General features: G+C 46.1%; 1 protein-coding gene across 2 annotated transcripts in view; it reads left to right on the forward strand.

Annotated features, from left to right (window-relative positions):
* MCC (MCC regulator of WNT signaling pathway) overlaps positions 1-16,094 on the forward strand; it is a 279,822-nt gene that overhangs the window by 220,908 nt on the left and 42,820 nt on the right. For both annotated transcript variants that reach the window (XM_081231323.1, XM_081231324.1), the window contains 5 exons: positions 4,501-4,647; positions 5,615-5,704; positions 6,795-6,943; positions 11,408-11,548; positions 14,155-14,258. In XM_081231323.1, coding sequence (XP_081087449.1) covers positions 4,501-4,647; positions 5,615-5,704; positions 6,795-6,943; positions 11,408-11,548; positions 14,155-14,258 — 631 coding nt within the window. The remainder of the gene's footprint in view (positions 1-4,500; positions 4,648-5,614; positions 5,705-6,794; positions 6,944-11,407; positions 11,549-14,154; positions 14,259-16,094) is intronic.

Genomic DNA, 16,094 nt, shown 5'->3' on the forward strand with positions numbered 1-16,094 from the left:
TTCTCATTTCTGACAGCTACTATTCCCTCCTTCTCTCCTAGCAGAGGACCTTAACTCTTGTCTCAAAGAGAGACAAAAACCATCAGGTGGGAGCCTCCTGTTTCCCATCCTCATTCTCCAGTCTGCAAACACACCTTTCTTATTATCTATCCTCACCTCTTCTTTCTCTCTTAGAGCAAAAGCCACCCCTTCCTACTGTCCTCAGTTGAGCCTTCAGTCCAACCAGCTACATAGAGTCTCTCCTCCCACCCACGTGGCTGCACCTTTTCCCTTGGCAACTTTATCCGCATGTAGAAGTCCAGTTCTGATCTCCTTCCCTCAGATTATGTTTCTAATTGTTGACTGAATATCCTTCTTCACACATCTGATGGTTTCCTCAAATTCAGTGTATCCAAAGTTGGCATCTTTGTGTATCTCTGAGAAATCAGCTGCTTATGTTTTCCCCATTTTTCTGAGTAGTACCATGATCCGCTAAGTCATTCCAGCCACAAGTTTGGGTATCTTGTCCCTTTCTTGAATTGTTCTAGAACTGCATTGACCAATACAGTAGCTACTAGCCATGCAAAACTATGTAAATTTGAATTTCAATTAATTAAAATACAGTACAATTAAAAATAAAGTTCCTTAGGTATACTAGGCACATAGCATGTGGCTTGTGGCTACCGTTGTGGACGTAGGGCTATAGAACATTCCCGTTGTTTCAGGAAGTTCTATTGGATGATGCTGGCCTAGGGAGTATTAGCCATCTTTGCTCCCACTTCACTGATGGTATTTGAGCCCTCATCATTTCTCATGTGCAGCTTTGACTCACTTCCTTTCTCTTCCTCACTCCAGTCCATTCTCTTCTCTAATACAATGATTTTATGAAGCCCTTTTCGCTCTTTGGGAAGTCATTGAACTCTAGGCGAGAGAAGCAGACTGCTCGCATTTTACTGTCATTTCCTTCCTTGAACCTTCAGAACCCCCCATGCCTTTTCCTCTTTTTATTTGCTTGTTAAACAGCTACCCAACCTTCCAGATTGCATGCCGGCGTTTCCTACTCTGGGAAGGCAGAATAATGCTTCTTTCACAACGCGGACACTCCTTGTTGGTGTCCCTTCTCAGAGCATGTTTCACGAGATGTCTGGCTAGGGCCGACATCTGAGCCTAGGACTCTGAGCCACTGAAAGACGAGAATCTCACCTGCATACTCTGCAGGTTTCAAATGTACGTAACAGACAAACTTCTCTTCTGGGCCTCTAGATGGGGCCTGGCTACATATTCACTTTAGGAGAAATGAGAAAATGGCCACTGAGGTCATGTTCTGTGTTCTGCTGTTGAAGAAGTCAACAGCAATTGGAAAAGGCTTTATGGGCGATGAATTACTTTCCCACAGTATCGATTCCTATGTAGGGTTCCTGTGATTCCCAGCTACCCCCTGACTCCAAACCACATATCTGGTTGAAAGAAAGATATTTTCTTTAATAACATATCTTCAGTGAAAGATGGGTATATTAGTTAATTACCTCAAACTTAGTGACATAAAACAACAAAAACATATTCTCTCACCGTTCTGGAGTCTACAAAATCAGGGTGTTGGCAGGCTGCACTTCCTCCAAGTGCTCTAGAGAGAATCCTTTCTCGCCTCTTCCAGCTTCTGGTAGCCCTTGACTTGTGGCTAATCCCTGCCTCCATCTTCACATGGCCTTCTTCTCTGTGTGTCTGTGTCTCAAATCTCCTTCTCTTTTTTTCTTACAAGAACACCAGTCATTAGATTTAGGACTCACCCTAAATCCAGGATGATTTCATCTTGAGATCCTTAGTTTAATTACATCTACAAAGACCGTATTTCAAAATAAGTTCCCATTCACAGGTACTGGGGGGTTTAGAACTTGGATATATCTTTTGAGGGGGACACAATTCCACTTACTACAATGGGTAAGAATAAAAGTGAGGACTCTAACAGCAGTCTCTCTCCCTTCTCCTAAGCCTTACCTAAGCTGAATCAGGAGATTGGTTATAGCCTTCATTTCTGTGCATTTATTCATTTAAATTAAGACCCCACCTCCCAAGCCAGGAGAGAGAGGCTATTTAACTCAACCAGCTGTCTCTCTTTCTTTCCTTGACAGACTCACTCCACCCACTTCAGCTGGATTTTTTTCACTGCCTAACCATGATCATTAATTAATAAACGGTAGACCAAAATAAACATGATTGTCATCCTTTAGTTTTCAAAGACATTCTCCGCATCCAGAGCTTTTAATATGAGAATGGGTATTTAGATTTAGAAATCATTTTAAGCATGCGTGCCCATGCACAGGCACACCATGGAAAATGACTAGAAGCTCTTACTCTGTAGAGTAAGAAAGAACATAGGTACTTTTTCTGACTTCATTTTTCAGTGTCATCTAAATTTTCTACAGTGGACATGTTTGACTTTAGTGATTAGAAGAAGAAACTTTTTTTTTTTATAACATGGGTAGTTTTTTGTTTTTTTTTCCCATGGGTAGTTTTAATGATTCTTTTATAAAATGCCCAGGGCCATTTTTGCTTTTTTAAAAGAGAGATGAGTGGGCCAGTTGAGATTCTAGGAAGCCCAGACCACTGATTGTTTTGGGAATGATTCAGACACTTTTTAGATTTGGGAGTGGTGCTAACACTGTTGATTATTCAGGACCTCGTCAGACTTTCACAGTGGTAGAACTTGGAATCCATGGTCTCTACCAGAGTGGTTTCCCTGGTGCCAGGAAGCTGGCCTGATGGAAGAATGGGTCCTGTCCCTCTGCCATGGGGGCACAGAGAGGCACAGTTTATCGGGACGGTTCCAGAATGAGCCCTGTAATCTCCCACCGGCAACACCACTTGACTTTGACAGGCATGTGTTTTTCTAGTCTTTAAACTATTTTGAGGGCAGCTCTGTGTCTGGCCCTTTATGAGGACGACACACATTTCTGTTAACCCCCAGTTACTGGAAGCCGCAGCAGAGCCAGCTATCAGGGACTTTTGAGCTGTTTCACCATTGAATGCAGTTCTCTCCGAGGGAATTTTCCTATTTTGGCTTCTAATATGCTGATGAATTATTGAAATTTCAATTACTTTTGGTTCCCAATTTAGCAGAGTGGAGACATGCAAGATATTGAATACGAAAAGCTCTCCAGTCGCTTTTAGAGAAGGGTTTGCCTGGAAGGGTTTGGCGTCAGGGCTGACAGGTACAGCCCTGCTCCTTCTGTGTCGGGGACTAAAGTACCACGTGGCCTTCGCAGTCCCTTAGGTCACTGCTGCTCAAGGTGCGAGCCCCTGACCGGGACCTGGCATCTGCATCTCCTGGGAGCTTGTTAGATACGCAGACTCCTAGGCTTGGTCTCCACCTACTAATCAGAATCCCTGAGAGTGGCACCCTGGGCTCTGTGTTTTAACAAGCCCTCTGGGACATCCTGGTACACTGACAAGTTGGGGAAACCCTGCCTTAGATGTCCTGGTGCTAATTTTTCCCAGTGGGGTCTGGTGCCCATTTGTAAGGGCCCTTGGATGCTGCAGTCGGTGTGCCCTTTAAGATAGACACTGTACGTAATGATAAAACTGTGATCAAGGTCATCAGAGAGACCAATTTCTAACAATCATCTTCACTTGCTTGGAACACTTCTCTCTTTGGAAGTCCGTGAGCCGTAACCATAGAGAAGCAGGATTTGGACATTTAAATTCTGTGCAGGTAAATGTGTGTTCTAAATGTAATTGAAAGGGCCCTGTGTTTCTCTGTACCGAAGGGCTATTTAGATATTCCTTCCCACTGTCCCCAGGATAATCTCATCTCGAAGTCCCTTGGAGAGAAGTCGTGGGTACCATCTCTGCCTTGTCATCTTAGCCTCACCTCCTTCCCAGGGCAGGTCTCTGTCCTACACTGTGCACACTGAATAACTTGCAGTTCTTCAGACACACTGTGTCATCCAAGCTACTCTCCCTGCCCCACCACCAAAGCCAGCCCCTTACTCATCTCATCCCTTAAGCCCTGTTCACCTGTGAGGCTCTACTCAAAAATGGCTCCCTCACGACCTCAGGTTGGGTCACTCTCTTCGCCTTTTCTGCTTCCTGCAAACTCTGGATAGATATTTATAGCATGTGCATGCACTTGTGTTGAAATTGTCTCTCTCTGCTGAGCTCCGAGGTCCATGCAAGTACAGATTTCATCCTGGGTTCTGTCCCCTGTGCCCATGTGTGTCAGGCACATGAGACTGAATGAATAAATGTTCCTCAAAGATGGTCATTCTACTTCTGCTGGAAGCTTCCAGTGCCTTAGGAAACACGTTCCCTTCGTACTTTTGAAGAACAGATATACTTGGCCAGCATGTGGCGGACTAGTTAAGAACAACAGTGCATTCTATGTGGACTCAACCGACTTAGCTTTTCAGGGAAGCTGGTTTCTTAATGTAAATGAAAGCTCTACCCTCTCCTCCACCAATCTGGCCGTTCTCCTCTTTGGCCGGGGAACCCACCCGCTGTATCTGAAGGTGTTCTTTTTTTCAGGTTCGAGAGCTTCAAACTAGACTGCAGAGCGTGCAGGCCACAGGGCCCTCCAGCCCTGGCCGCCTCACTTCCGCCAATCGCCCTGTTAACCCCAGCACCGGAGAGCTGAGCACAAGCAGCAGCAGCAATGATATCCCCATCGCCAAGGTGAGCTCCCGGGGATGGCAGGGACACCTCCTGTTACCTGGCTGCCCCAGCCTCTGTGGAGCAGGGCCACTGTGCAGGCATGCAGTTAGCTCAGCTGGCCCCCAGGGGCTTCCTGGGGTCCCGCACAGGTCTCCTGTGCTGGAGCTGCAGGGAGAGATAACCCACTAATGTTTTAAGTCTCTCTCGGCTGCAGGCTGGACACCAGCTCTCATTAATCAGCCAGCTGGAGCGTGTCACAGCTGACAGGTCGTTGTGGAGAGTGAGATGTTTTGTCAGGCTCTGCAGTGCGAAGGGGTGGGTGGAGGGCTGCTCTCGAGGATCACGGTTCAGCCCAGGAGGGGACCCTGAGTCATGAACCAATGATCTCCCCGCTCACAGGACTGACAGCCCTGCCAACAGAAAAATAGATTGTGATGGGCAGGCCCTGGCAGCTGTGAGAAGTAGCCCCTCCGTTCTCAGCCACAGCCCCCCCCCGCCCCGCTCCTAAGTCGAGTCTACCCCAGAGAGACCGTTCGAATGATACATGTCCTCTCCCCGGTAGCCCTACCCGTCTCCGCAAGAAGGTCGGTTCTCAACCATCAAGTTTATTAAGTCAAACCAGTGTTTCTCAACCAGAAGGGATTTTTGCCCCCCAGGAGATATTTAGCAATGTCTGGACACCTTTTTAATGGTCATAGCTGGAGTGCTACTGGCATTTTATGGCTAGAAGCCACGGATGCTCCTAAACACCCCACAGTGCACAGAACAGCCCCTACAGCAAAGAATAATCGAACCCAAAATGTCAGAAGTGCTAAGGTTGAAAAACCGCGAGTTAAGCAGCAAAACTGGACAAGTGAGTCGTTTTTAAGACTTGATGAATCAGTTTAGTTGCCACAGTTCAAGAGTAGCCCTGTATAAACAGAGTCTCAACAGTTTATATGGGGAGTTACGTGTTGTTTTCTGAAAAGTTTTTGCTTTGTTTTTTAAGATTGCTGAGAGAGTGAAGCTATCAAAGACCAGGTCCGAATCTTCGTCGTCTGATCGGCCAGTCCTGGGCTCAGAAATCAGCAGCATAGGGGTGAGTGTTCATGAGAAGCAAGGCAACAAAGTACCCAGTAAAGCTACACAGTGGTTTATCCATGATAGAAGAACTTCCAAAGTTCACCCCCAGTAAACCAGTTAGTTATAATAAGAAATCATACCTGATTTCCTTCCAAAAGATCCGATGAAAATGTATAGTGGTTTGCACGTGGTGAATCACTTCTTCAGCTTTAAGGGAGATTTTTTTTTTTCTCTAGCTGAAACCATTCAGAAAGAAACGATTTAGGTCTGGTTACCGGCAATGTAGATGGAAGTCTTAAAGTATCTGCTTTATATCATCCTGCTTCCCCAGAGATGGAGTAAGTCAGGAAGCTCTAAGAGAACTTTACCTTTTGCACATCCCACTTGAAAGGGAAGGTGCTCTCCAGTGAGGAGGATTGCTGCCTGTGAAGTGTGGCCAATGTTGTGACAGACCCGAACCTTCCAGCTCAGTACTAGAGTTTCCATTTGTAGAGCCCTGAACCCCGTAGGGCTGTAAGCTGATAAGTGGTGAAAAGGGAAGTTCAGTTCCCTGGGGATGTCTTTTAGAATTCTGGGGTAAGGCTGGGAAATCCAGCTATATGATCCTCAGGGGTGGGGAAAATGTGAACAGCACTCTTAAGGCCCTATTTTAAACTTTTGTGCTGGGCAGAAATGGCATGCACCCAGATTCCATGCCAAAGCCAAATTATGAACATAAAGGAGTGGGACGCTCCCCTTAACTACAACAGCCAGAGACAAGTCTGGGGGTGGCAGGGGGTTTCAGAAGGGGGAAGGATGTCCAGCCTCTGTTTAATATCCAAGATTTTAGGTCTCTAAACACTCACGATCCCACATGCCTGCTGCCCAGGATGCAGCTTAGAAGATGCCGCTGCATTTGGACACTGTTTTATGTACTGTTTCACAGTAGTTAACTTTTTATACTAGGATTATTATTATACAAACTGAGAGAGATCGGGGTAGATAGCTCCTGGTGCCTGATTCTCAAGGAACATCGGCTTTAAATTGTTTTGCATGCAAAGCATGCCTGGGAACCAGCGTCCCTGAAGTGACACTGTCCAGAGGGGAATTAATGCTCACCTGTACAGGTATCCAGCAGCGTGGCGGAGCACCTGGCCCACTCTCTCCAGGACTGCTCCAACATCCAAGAGATCTTCCAGACACTCTACTCCCATGGATCTGCCATCTCGGAAAGCAAAATTAGGGAGTTTGAGGTGGAAACGGAACGGTTGAATAGGTAAGGAGAAATTCTGCATGTTTGGATGGTGGCACTGGGGGCAACTCCTTTCCCTTCCCGAAGATCACCTCAGGTTGGCTTATGTGTTGTGACATAGAGTGATGCTGTCAGGCTGGTGGGTGGGGAGTTTCCACCATCCTGTTCCTCACAGGAGGGCTGGCTTCATGGGCGTCGTGTGACCTGTCGTCAAAGGCACAGGGCCTCGTGCTTAAAAGGACCCCACACTTGCTTTACTGCTCTGCTGTCACTGTTTTAAATTCTTAATAACTTATGAACCAGGGGCCCCGCCTTTTCATTTTGCACTGGCCCTGGCAAATTAAGGAGCAAGTCCCGGGAGCAGTCCATATGGAATGACAGGTAGGTCAGGATGGCAAGATGGCTCCCAAGCATGCAGCCTGAGCTGCTGAGAACCACAGAGAGCAGCCCTGGGATATGGACTCAGCACCCGGGGGTGCCTGGAGCCAGCAGAAGCAGTCTGATGAAGGCGCTCCTGCGATGGAGCAGGCATGCTGGTCTAATCCTCCCTGCTCGAACTGAGGGTTGCCTAATTTTATTTATGCTTTTTGCAAATGTGCACATCCCCCCATCCCTACATCCTATCCTACTTAGCTCTGATTATCTAAGTAGGTCTAACTATCCTGCTTGGAATAATTCAACTGTGTGTACCCAGTTTTATGGGTTCTTTTCCTAAATCTTATGCCAGAGGTGGTTTGAGTTTGCCCTCCCTCCTGCCTCTTGGCAAAGACTGGCTTGTGTGTTGTCCCAGCAATGAAAGAGAGCTGCTAAAAAAACAAAAGAGAAGGACCAGGGGCAAGCCACGGCAACGACTCAGAATTGGCTCCGCGGTGGCGAAATGGACTAGTGATGGCATCCAAGCGTGCTGTGGCTGCCCTGACCTCGCAGTCTTCAGTGGGAGAGCACAGTCAGAATTGGAAAGGTTTACGAGCTAACCAGTAAGAAATGTGGATGCCATTCCCCTGGTGTATGGCAAACCTGAATAAATTGAATTATCCTTTTAGTCCTCCCTGATTTGAAGCTGTTTAATATAACACTTGAGAACCAAGGAAATATGGCTATCTAGGTCATTTTAAGTCTTGAAATTAAATGGTTTCCTTATTAAATCCAAAATACTTAAGAGTGACAATCCTGATGATTGCCTTGTAGCAGTAAAGAAGCAGCCCTCTCAGTATCACAGGCAGAGGAGTGCTTAAAAATTGAATCAGATATGCCCTTTGCAGTTTAATGAAGTCAGATGCCTTCAGGGGCCCTCTGTGTCATGAGGATCTCCTCTCTACAGATCCTGGGATTTAACAACCCTGCTTTGTTGTTGAATTTGAAGGGAGGTTCCTTTCTCTTCAATTATATGCACCTAGGAGAGACCAAAGAAGGGGGAACTCTTTGGTGCTTGTAGCTCACGTTATCATGGAGTTTAACAGCTTACAAAAGGCTCCCACTGACAACCTCTTAACCCTCAACTTGGGAAGGCGGAATAGTCCCATTTCGCAAATGAGAAAACAAAGGCTTTGACTTTGAATGACTTGCCTGAGTCCAGAGCTGTTAAATAGCCCAGCTGATGGACCCCTGCCCCTCTACCTCACCTCCGTTGTTTTCTGTATTATCACAGCTACTGCTAGAACATGCGAATTCTTGTAAATAATCTACCAGTATGTTCTGGTGTCTGTTATTTAACTATACCTATCTCAGAGTTCGAGTCCTATTACCCTCCAAAAATATTACAGCCTTTAACTTGTGTTTGTGTCGGGGGGGCAGGGGTGGGTGTCACGTCTACTCAAAAGTGTGTTTTCTCATTTAACAAATCCATGTTAAGCACTTACTATATGCTGGACTATTTGGATGCAAAAGAAAGTAAAACAGACAAGATCCCTGCTTTCATGGAGCTATATCCTGTTAAGGGAGCTAGACAAAAAGCAGACAAATAAATAAGAGCGTAAGAAAGCTCCACATAAATAGGACACTGTGACAGAATAACAGGAAGTCTTGATTTTAGTAGGCAGCCAGGGAAGGCATCTCCGAAGGGGGGACATGTCAACTGAGATTTTCAGGGGGAAAAGGAACAGCCATATGACAAACTAGGAGGAGACTTACGGGCCAGCTTACCAACTTCAGGGCTGGGAAGTGGTTGGCATGAAGTTAGAATTGTCCAAATGCCAATGGAACTGAAATAGAATGAGTGAAAGGAGAAGTTCCATGAGATAAAGTGGCAGAATAGGCAGGGCTGGGTGGGATACAGATTTTGAGGCCATGGACAAAGTTTACTCTTTATGTGTCATTGGAAGTTGTTAAAGGGTTTTATATAGGGGAAGAACAGATCTGATTTAAATTTTGAAAGTTCACTCAGGTGTGAAGAGTGGAAGGAGGTGGGCAGGAGTGGAAGCTGAGCCAGGTTTGCAGTGGACCAGCATGGCCCAGGTGGTGGTGATGTGAAGGGGTCAGTATATGTTTGGTGGTAAAAACCCACAGATGTAAGAAAAAGGGATGGTCTCAAAGGAGAGTCTCAGATGTCTTACTGGTGGTGTTGGGTACACGGCGGTGGCATTTACTGAGATGGAGAAGATGGAAGAAGATAAGGTTTGAGGAAGATCGAGAGTCCCCTTTGGGAATGTTAAATTGGAGTTGTCCCTGTGAAACCCTGGATATGTGAGACTGGCACTCAGGAGAGAGGTCTGGACTAAAGAAATCTGGGAGCAGTGGGAATATAAGTGCCTGTTAAAGTTGTGGCACTGGGGCTTCCCTGGTGGCGCAGTGGTTGAGAGTCCGCCTGCCGGTGCAGGGGACGCGGGTTCGTGCCCCGGTCCGGGAAGACCCCACATGCCGCAGAGCGGCTGGGCCCGTGAGCCATGGCTGCTGAGCCTGTGCATCCGGAGCCTGTGCTCCACAACGGGAGAGGCCACAACAGTGAGAGGCCCGCGTACCACAAAAAATAAAATAAAATAAAATAAAATAAAATAAATAAAGTTGTGGCACTGGATAAAATCACCCCCAGGGGGAGAGTGTTGATAGAAGAAGGGGCCCAGGATGGAGTCCTGAGGGAACATCAACCCTCACAGCTTTTATAGAGAAGAGGGAGTCGGCAAAGGAGACAGAAGAGATGACCTTTCGGGTAGGAAGAAAACCAGTAGACACCTATCATGACCCAAGTAAAGGAGAACGTTTCAAGCAGAAAGCCATACCCGATTACAGGGGTACTGCCTGAGAAGGCCTCTAAGATAGAATTGACCACATGGAGGTCTGTGAGCTGAGTAAACAATTTCATCTAATTAGTAGGGACTGCATGTAACTGGAGCAAGTTGAGAAGTAAACGAGAGAGTGGGGACTGTTTGAGGAAGTCTGAACGTGAACAAGGACAGAAAACTGTGTCCTTGTAACACCTTACGTTGAACTGACCTTGTTGTTGCCAAAGCCACACAGCGGTCTTAGCTATACACTCGCTGGCCATGTCCTGCATTGGCGAGTGTCTCCGTAATCTTCTCTAAGATATGTGCCCCTAAGATTTATCCTCAAGGCAAAGGACTTCGAAGCCCCTTAACATTTTGTGTGTGTGAAACCCTGTGTCTCTTTAAGACTTGGTGGTCAGAGTACTACAGACGGGCATGTCCCATGGGAAATGAATCATTGCATCCAGATCATCAGTGTCCTGGGACAGAAAACAGAGAGGCTGAAGGCTTAACCTTTTTCTGATTTGCTTTCTGACTTTGCCATGAACTTTTGCCCTTAACGTACAGTTCTGATTCCTACAAAACTTAAAGTTCCCAGTAGTTATCCTCCCAGTAGTTAGCAGTTAGGGGTCTGTCCAGGCTGGAAGGAGCTTTGGACACGATCCACAGTTGCCATTCAAAGGCCCCTTAAGTGCAGTTTCTTATTTATTCACTGATTCATCTTTTGCTCCTGCCCCGTAGTGAGTGTTCTGAGTCAAGGATCTGGGGTCCAACTGCCTGGTTCAAATCCCGAGGATTAATTACCCTTTCCGTGCCGCCTCTGAGAAATGGGGATACTACTACTTAGCTCAGAGGGCTGTTGGGAGAGTTCCTGATCAAGGGCTCAACAGATGGTAGCTATTACTGTGATTTCATTTGTCCCTGTGGACGGTGGTTCGTGGAAGCATACCAGTTGTAACTCTCATGAGGGCCTGAGGTCACGTGGTTGGTTCCTTTCCTTGGTGTATCTCCAGAGCCTAGTGCAGTATCTAGCAAATGGCTCGTCTGTGGCTGGCTGGGAAATAATCAGGAGTTTATTTTTTTATTTCTCATTCACACAGAATTTAGTGATTCTTCAGCTTTGAGCTTCTTCCTTCATTACTTGTTGTCAGTTACATTTACTAAAACATCTGATGAGCTCACATCCAACGTGCATTTTGGCCGGAATCTAGAGTCAATAGCTAAAATCTTGGCAAATTCATTGTAGTCCTGGTGTAAAATTGTGAACGTGATTTTCCTTCCTTTGTAGCCGTATCGAACACCTCAAATCCCAAAATGACCTTCTGACCATAACCCTGGAAGAATGCAAAAGCAATGCTGAGAGAATGAGCATGCTGGTGGGGAAATACGAATCCAATGCCACCGCGCTGAGGCTGGCCCTACAGTACAGGTAGGAAGTGGGGCGGGGCAGGCGAGTAGCCACTTTAATTTAGAAATGCATCCATAGCAAGCTTCTGCATGAAAGTAGAAAACATAACCAGCAAATGCTAGTGTGATATATATTGAAAATCAATTAGCACCCTGGTGGCAGCAATTAAGAAAATAAGGGTAATGAGTGTGGTATTAGTAGACAGGTATGTTTCTGTTCGCATGGTCAACTTAAATATTATTTCATTCGAGTAGTATCCCTCAAAACATCAAGTTTTGTGTTACATGTTCAAGTCTTGTTCTTTCTAATCTTTTTTCCCAGTCTTTATTCATATTCATATATATTTTACATTGTTGTAAATTTGGTGCATTCTCTTCCTTCAGTTTGTTAGAGTTTTGTAATGTTGCTTAAAAGTCTCCATTTATTTTGACTGGCTGTATCCCCTACCTCAAGTTCATATGGTGTTATTACTCATTTCTCTAAAAGACATGTACACTTTTGCAGACTCTTGATATTGAAAATAATTCTATGGTGAATAATTTAATACAAAAGCCTTCATTCTTGTGAGTATTTTCCTCAAGATAAAACCCCTGAAGCAGGAATTATAGGTCAAAGGGTATGAATATTTTCATGGCTCTTCAGGCGTGCTGCCAGTTTTTTCCCATGAAAACAAACCAGTTGAAATGAATATGATTCATTCATTGATGAGCAAGTGGTATATGAATGTACCACTTTTTTTTTCAGCCTCATCAGCTTTGGAATTTATCTATTTTTAAATTACTGCTTGGTAAAAGCTACAAAACTATGCTTTATTGTTTTCATAGATTTATTAGTGTCACCACTTGGGCATATTTACCGAAGTCCCAGAGTAGCGATTGTATCTTACTCTTGGCATCCTTTACAAAATTCAGTATTGTTTTAAGAAACATTGCTTCTTCAAAAAACAATATCAAACCTAAATATAGGAGACCAAAGCAAGAAAGCAATCCTACTAGTTGACAGACACAGCAAAGCAAACAGATAATCGTCTATGACAACTCTTGAAACAGGCCGTTGTGCACCAGCAGTCTGCCTTTCATCCGTACAGAAGAAACAATGTCCCAGCATCTCTAACTTGAAAGACCAACTGCCCTTGAGAGGAGGAGCTGCCAGTACCCAGAGGCAGTCATTGGACCCTTTTCCTTATCTCTTAGTAAAGGACCTTGAAAGTAAAGACAATAAAAAACAGTCTGTTGACTAATAAGTGTTGTGTAAAGCAACATTTCCCCTGCTCAGCTTGGAGAAGCTAATCAGTTCTTTGCTTGGGGGGTGGGAATTTCACTACTGCAGACATCTAGCCAGGATGACTGAGGCATTAGGCACACACTCCATCCAGTTCAGATGTGGGTCCATGTGGGGTCACAGGCAGCAGTGACTTTCAAGAGGTCGCTCTTTGATCCTCTACCTGGTGTACCCGAAGAGAGACTAATTTTCTTCCTCTTAGAAATCCATTCTCAAACTCTTGTCAGAGGTGTTGTGAGTGTTTCATGAAACAGTTGTACAAACATCTAATAGAACTTTCTGTGATGATGGAACTGTTCTCTGTGCTATCCAATATGGTAACTGCTAGCCACACATGGCTGTTAAACATATGAAATGTGGCTATTGCAACAGAGGAACTGAATTTTTCATTTTATTTACCTTAAATTCTTTTTAATTTAAATATCCACATGTGGCTAGTGGCCATTCTATTGAATAGGCGGGTCTGGGTCAAAATAGTCCCCTTTCTAGGGTGCTCTATGAATTACCTATTATTGTATGACTATTTATTACATCACAGTTTCTAGGATCAGGAATCTGGGAATGATTTGTCTAGGTAGTTCTGGCTCAGGGTCTGTTATGAGGTTCTGGTCAAGCTCGCAGCCAGAGCTGCATCAGCTGAAACCTTAGCTGGGGCTGGCAGATCTGCTTCAAAGAAGCTTTGGGTAGAGTCCTCAGTCCTTCACTGGCTGTTGGCTAGGCGCCTTAGTTCCTAACCACGTGGGCCTCTCCATAGGGCTGCTCAAGAGTCTTCAAGGCACGGCAGCTGGCCTCCTCTAAAGAGGATGATCCAAGAGGGAAAGTGAAGGGAGGAGAGAGAGAGACCAAGATGGAAATCACCATGTTTTTTAATAACCTAATCTCGGACATGACATCCCATGACTTCTGCCTTATTCACTTAGTCACACAGACCAACCCTGCAACAACGTGGAAGGGGATCATGCAAAGGGTGTGGATAGCAGTGTGTAGAGATCAGGGCGAATGGAGAGCATCTCGGAGGCTGGCCGTCAGAAACGTATTACCTTTCCCTTTGAGCTGATCATCAAAGGGCCAACAGACTTGCCTCCCTCATCGTTATTGCTTCTCTTGTATTTTTCTAGATCCTAGTTTAAAGCTTAAAAAAAAAAAACAGGGGCAGGGGAGGGGGGCCACATAACAGAGCAAGACCCTGGCTCTGGCCAGGAGTATCCCTGGGTATTTCCTGGCTGACATGGACGGCGAGGCTGAGAGCCAGGTTCCGAGCTGCTTCTCACCCCGGGCACAGCGCTGCATTGGAGAGGCTCGCCATCCTCTGCCCGAGTTGAGGATGCCGTGTGCTTCTGTTTCAGTGAGCAGTGCATCGAAGCCTATGAACTCCTCCTGGCGCTGGCCGAGAGCGAGCAGAGCCTCATCCTGGGGCAGTTCCGCGCGGCTGGTGTGGGGTCGTCTCCTGGTAAGTGTGGCCGGAGTCCCTCCGTCCCCTTCCTCCTCATCCCCCGCCTCTCTTGCTCTCCTGCCCCCATCTCGGCTGTTGGCATTGGCACGCCTCCCGACAACATGAAATTCTCTTGTCAAGTGTGTTTTTCATTTTTTCCTCATGACTGAGTGAGTAAATTGTTTATGTTGAATGCAGCAAGAACTGGAGTGGAAACAGCCTTACAGACAAGTTAAAACAAACAAACCCTCTCAGGAAACATACTCTCCCCGGCTGGCAGTAGAACCAGATGGAGTGGGAGGCCCAGGTTCACGATGAAAGGGACCAGCTTTCCCACAGCCTCTCTCTGATGCTGGTTGTTGAGGGTCCCTTTGCTGCCCACAAGGCCTTTGCCTCTTGTGGCTGCTTTTGTTGGCTGTGCTTTTTCTCCAGGTTTGTTCCTTTGAGTAGGTTGGAAGCGTGGGTTCCCCCTACCTGGTCTCCATGTGTCGTGGGAATGCAGAGGAACGTTTCATACCTTGCTCTTGTCAGCCTCACCGAATGCCAGCCCCGGGAGCCCCGACCTGCCCCTGCGGGGAAGTAGAGGTGTTGCCAGCCCACCTCGAAGCCCTGCCCCTCCCTCACCCCAGGGGTCATGCATCCTGTTGGCGTGATTCCTCCCTCCAGATCCACACCGCTTCCCACTGCTGATCCTCACTGTTGAGTAACTAGAAGGGCTGTGAACTGAAAAAGACGAGTGTGGCATCCTAGTTACCATCGTTTGCCAAAACTTCACCAGTGACTGTGGCTCTGGGCCTTAAGATAACAAGAGGACAGTGGCAGTGGAAATAGTGTTTGGGAGGAAAGAAAGCTCCAGGGACAGAGGTTGCCATCTCTGATGCTGAGGCCTGCAAACTCCCTCAGCCTACACCTGATAACAGCAGCTTCTCCCGAGAAGGCATGGCAGGTAAACGAAAAACTGACCAGACCACTCCAGAGTCAAAGGTGGGCGGTGTGGGCAGGCTGGGGACCAGGCCACCTGTCATGGACTGGCTTTTCCTTGCGGGCTGTGAGCCCACGTTAGAGCTAGTCCTTCCAGGAGTCACCTTGCAGAGAAGGTCGCCGTTGGGGGACCTCCAGAATGCATCCCTGTCCTCCTCGCCAGCTCCTTGCTCCCTGCCTGGGCTCTAGCTTTTGCACTGAACACTCACCTATTTTTCCTCCTTCAGTTTTGACATGGACAGGAATCTGAAGCAAGTCTGAAGGGAATAAAGTATCCTGGGTATTAATTTCCTGCTTCATATCCAAGTCACCCAGCGAGGAAGCAGGCCTCCATTGGTATGGGTGACCATCCTCCACCCCCCTCTCTGGGATTTCTGGGTTGTTGTTGTTGTTTTTTAATAGGATTAACGTCCCAGCCCAGAAGTAGAAACTCTGCCAGCATTTCCATTAGGAACCTCATTTTTCAGGGTCTTTTAACCAAACTATAAAACTTTATTCCTCCTCTTAAACAGATTCTAAAATGATCTTGGCCTGCTGTCAGGTTTTTTTTTTTTTAATGTAAGTATTAAGGAAAATGATCAATTAAAGGAAAAAAATCAATCATCTTATTTCCAGTTTGTATCAGAGGAATGTCTAAAACTGTTCCATCCTTGAAAGGTACCTTTTATGAGGCTTGTACCTACGCAGCACAGTTACTTGGTAGGAGCTGAAAGGACTTAAATAAATCTGCATTTTAAATATTTAAAATCAATAATAAAATGCCTAGTATTAACATAATCCTGGGTAGCTCATGGGTCTGTTTATAAAATGGGGCAGTCAGTAATACGCCTCTTCAGAATTCAGAGAGCAGTCAGTTGGTGCGACATATGTAAA

This window comes from Mesoplodon bidens (genome assembly GCF_964165515.1).
Source record: "Mesoplodon bidens genome assembly, chromosome: 4".
Lineage (NCBI taxonomy): Eukaryota > Metazoa > Chordata > Mammalia > Artiodactyla > Ziphiidae > Mesoplodon > Mesoplodon bidens.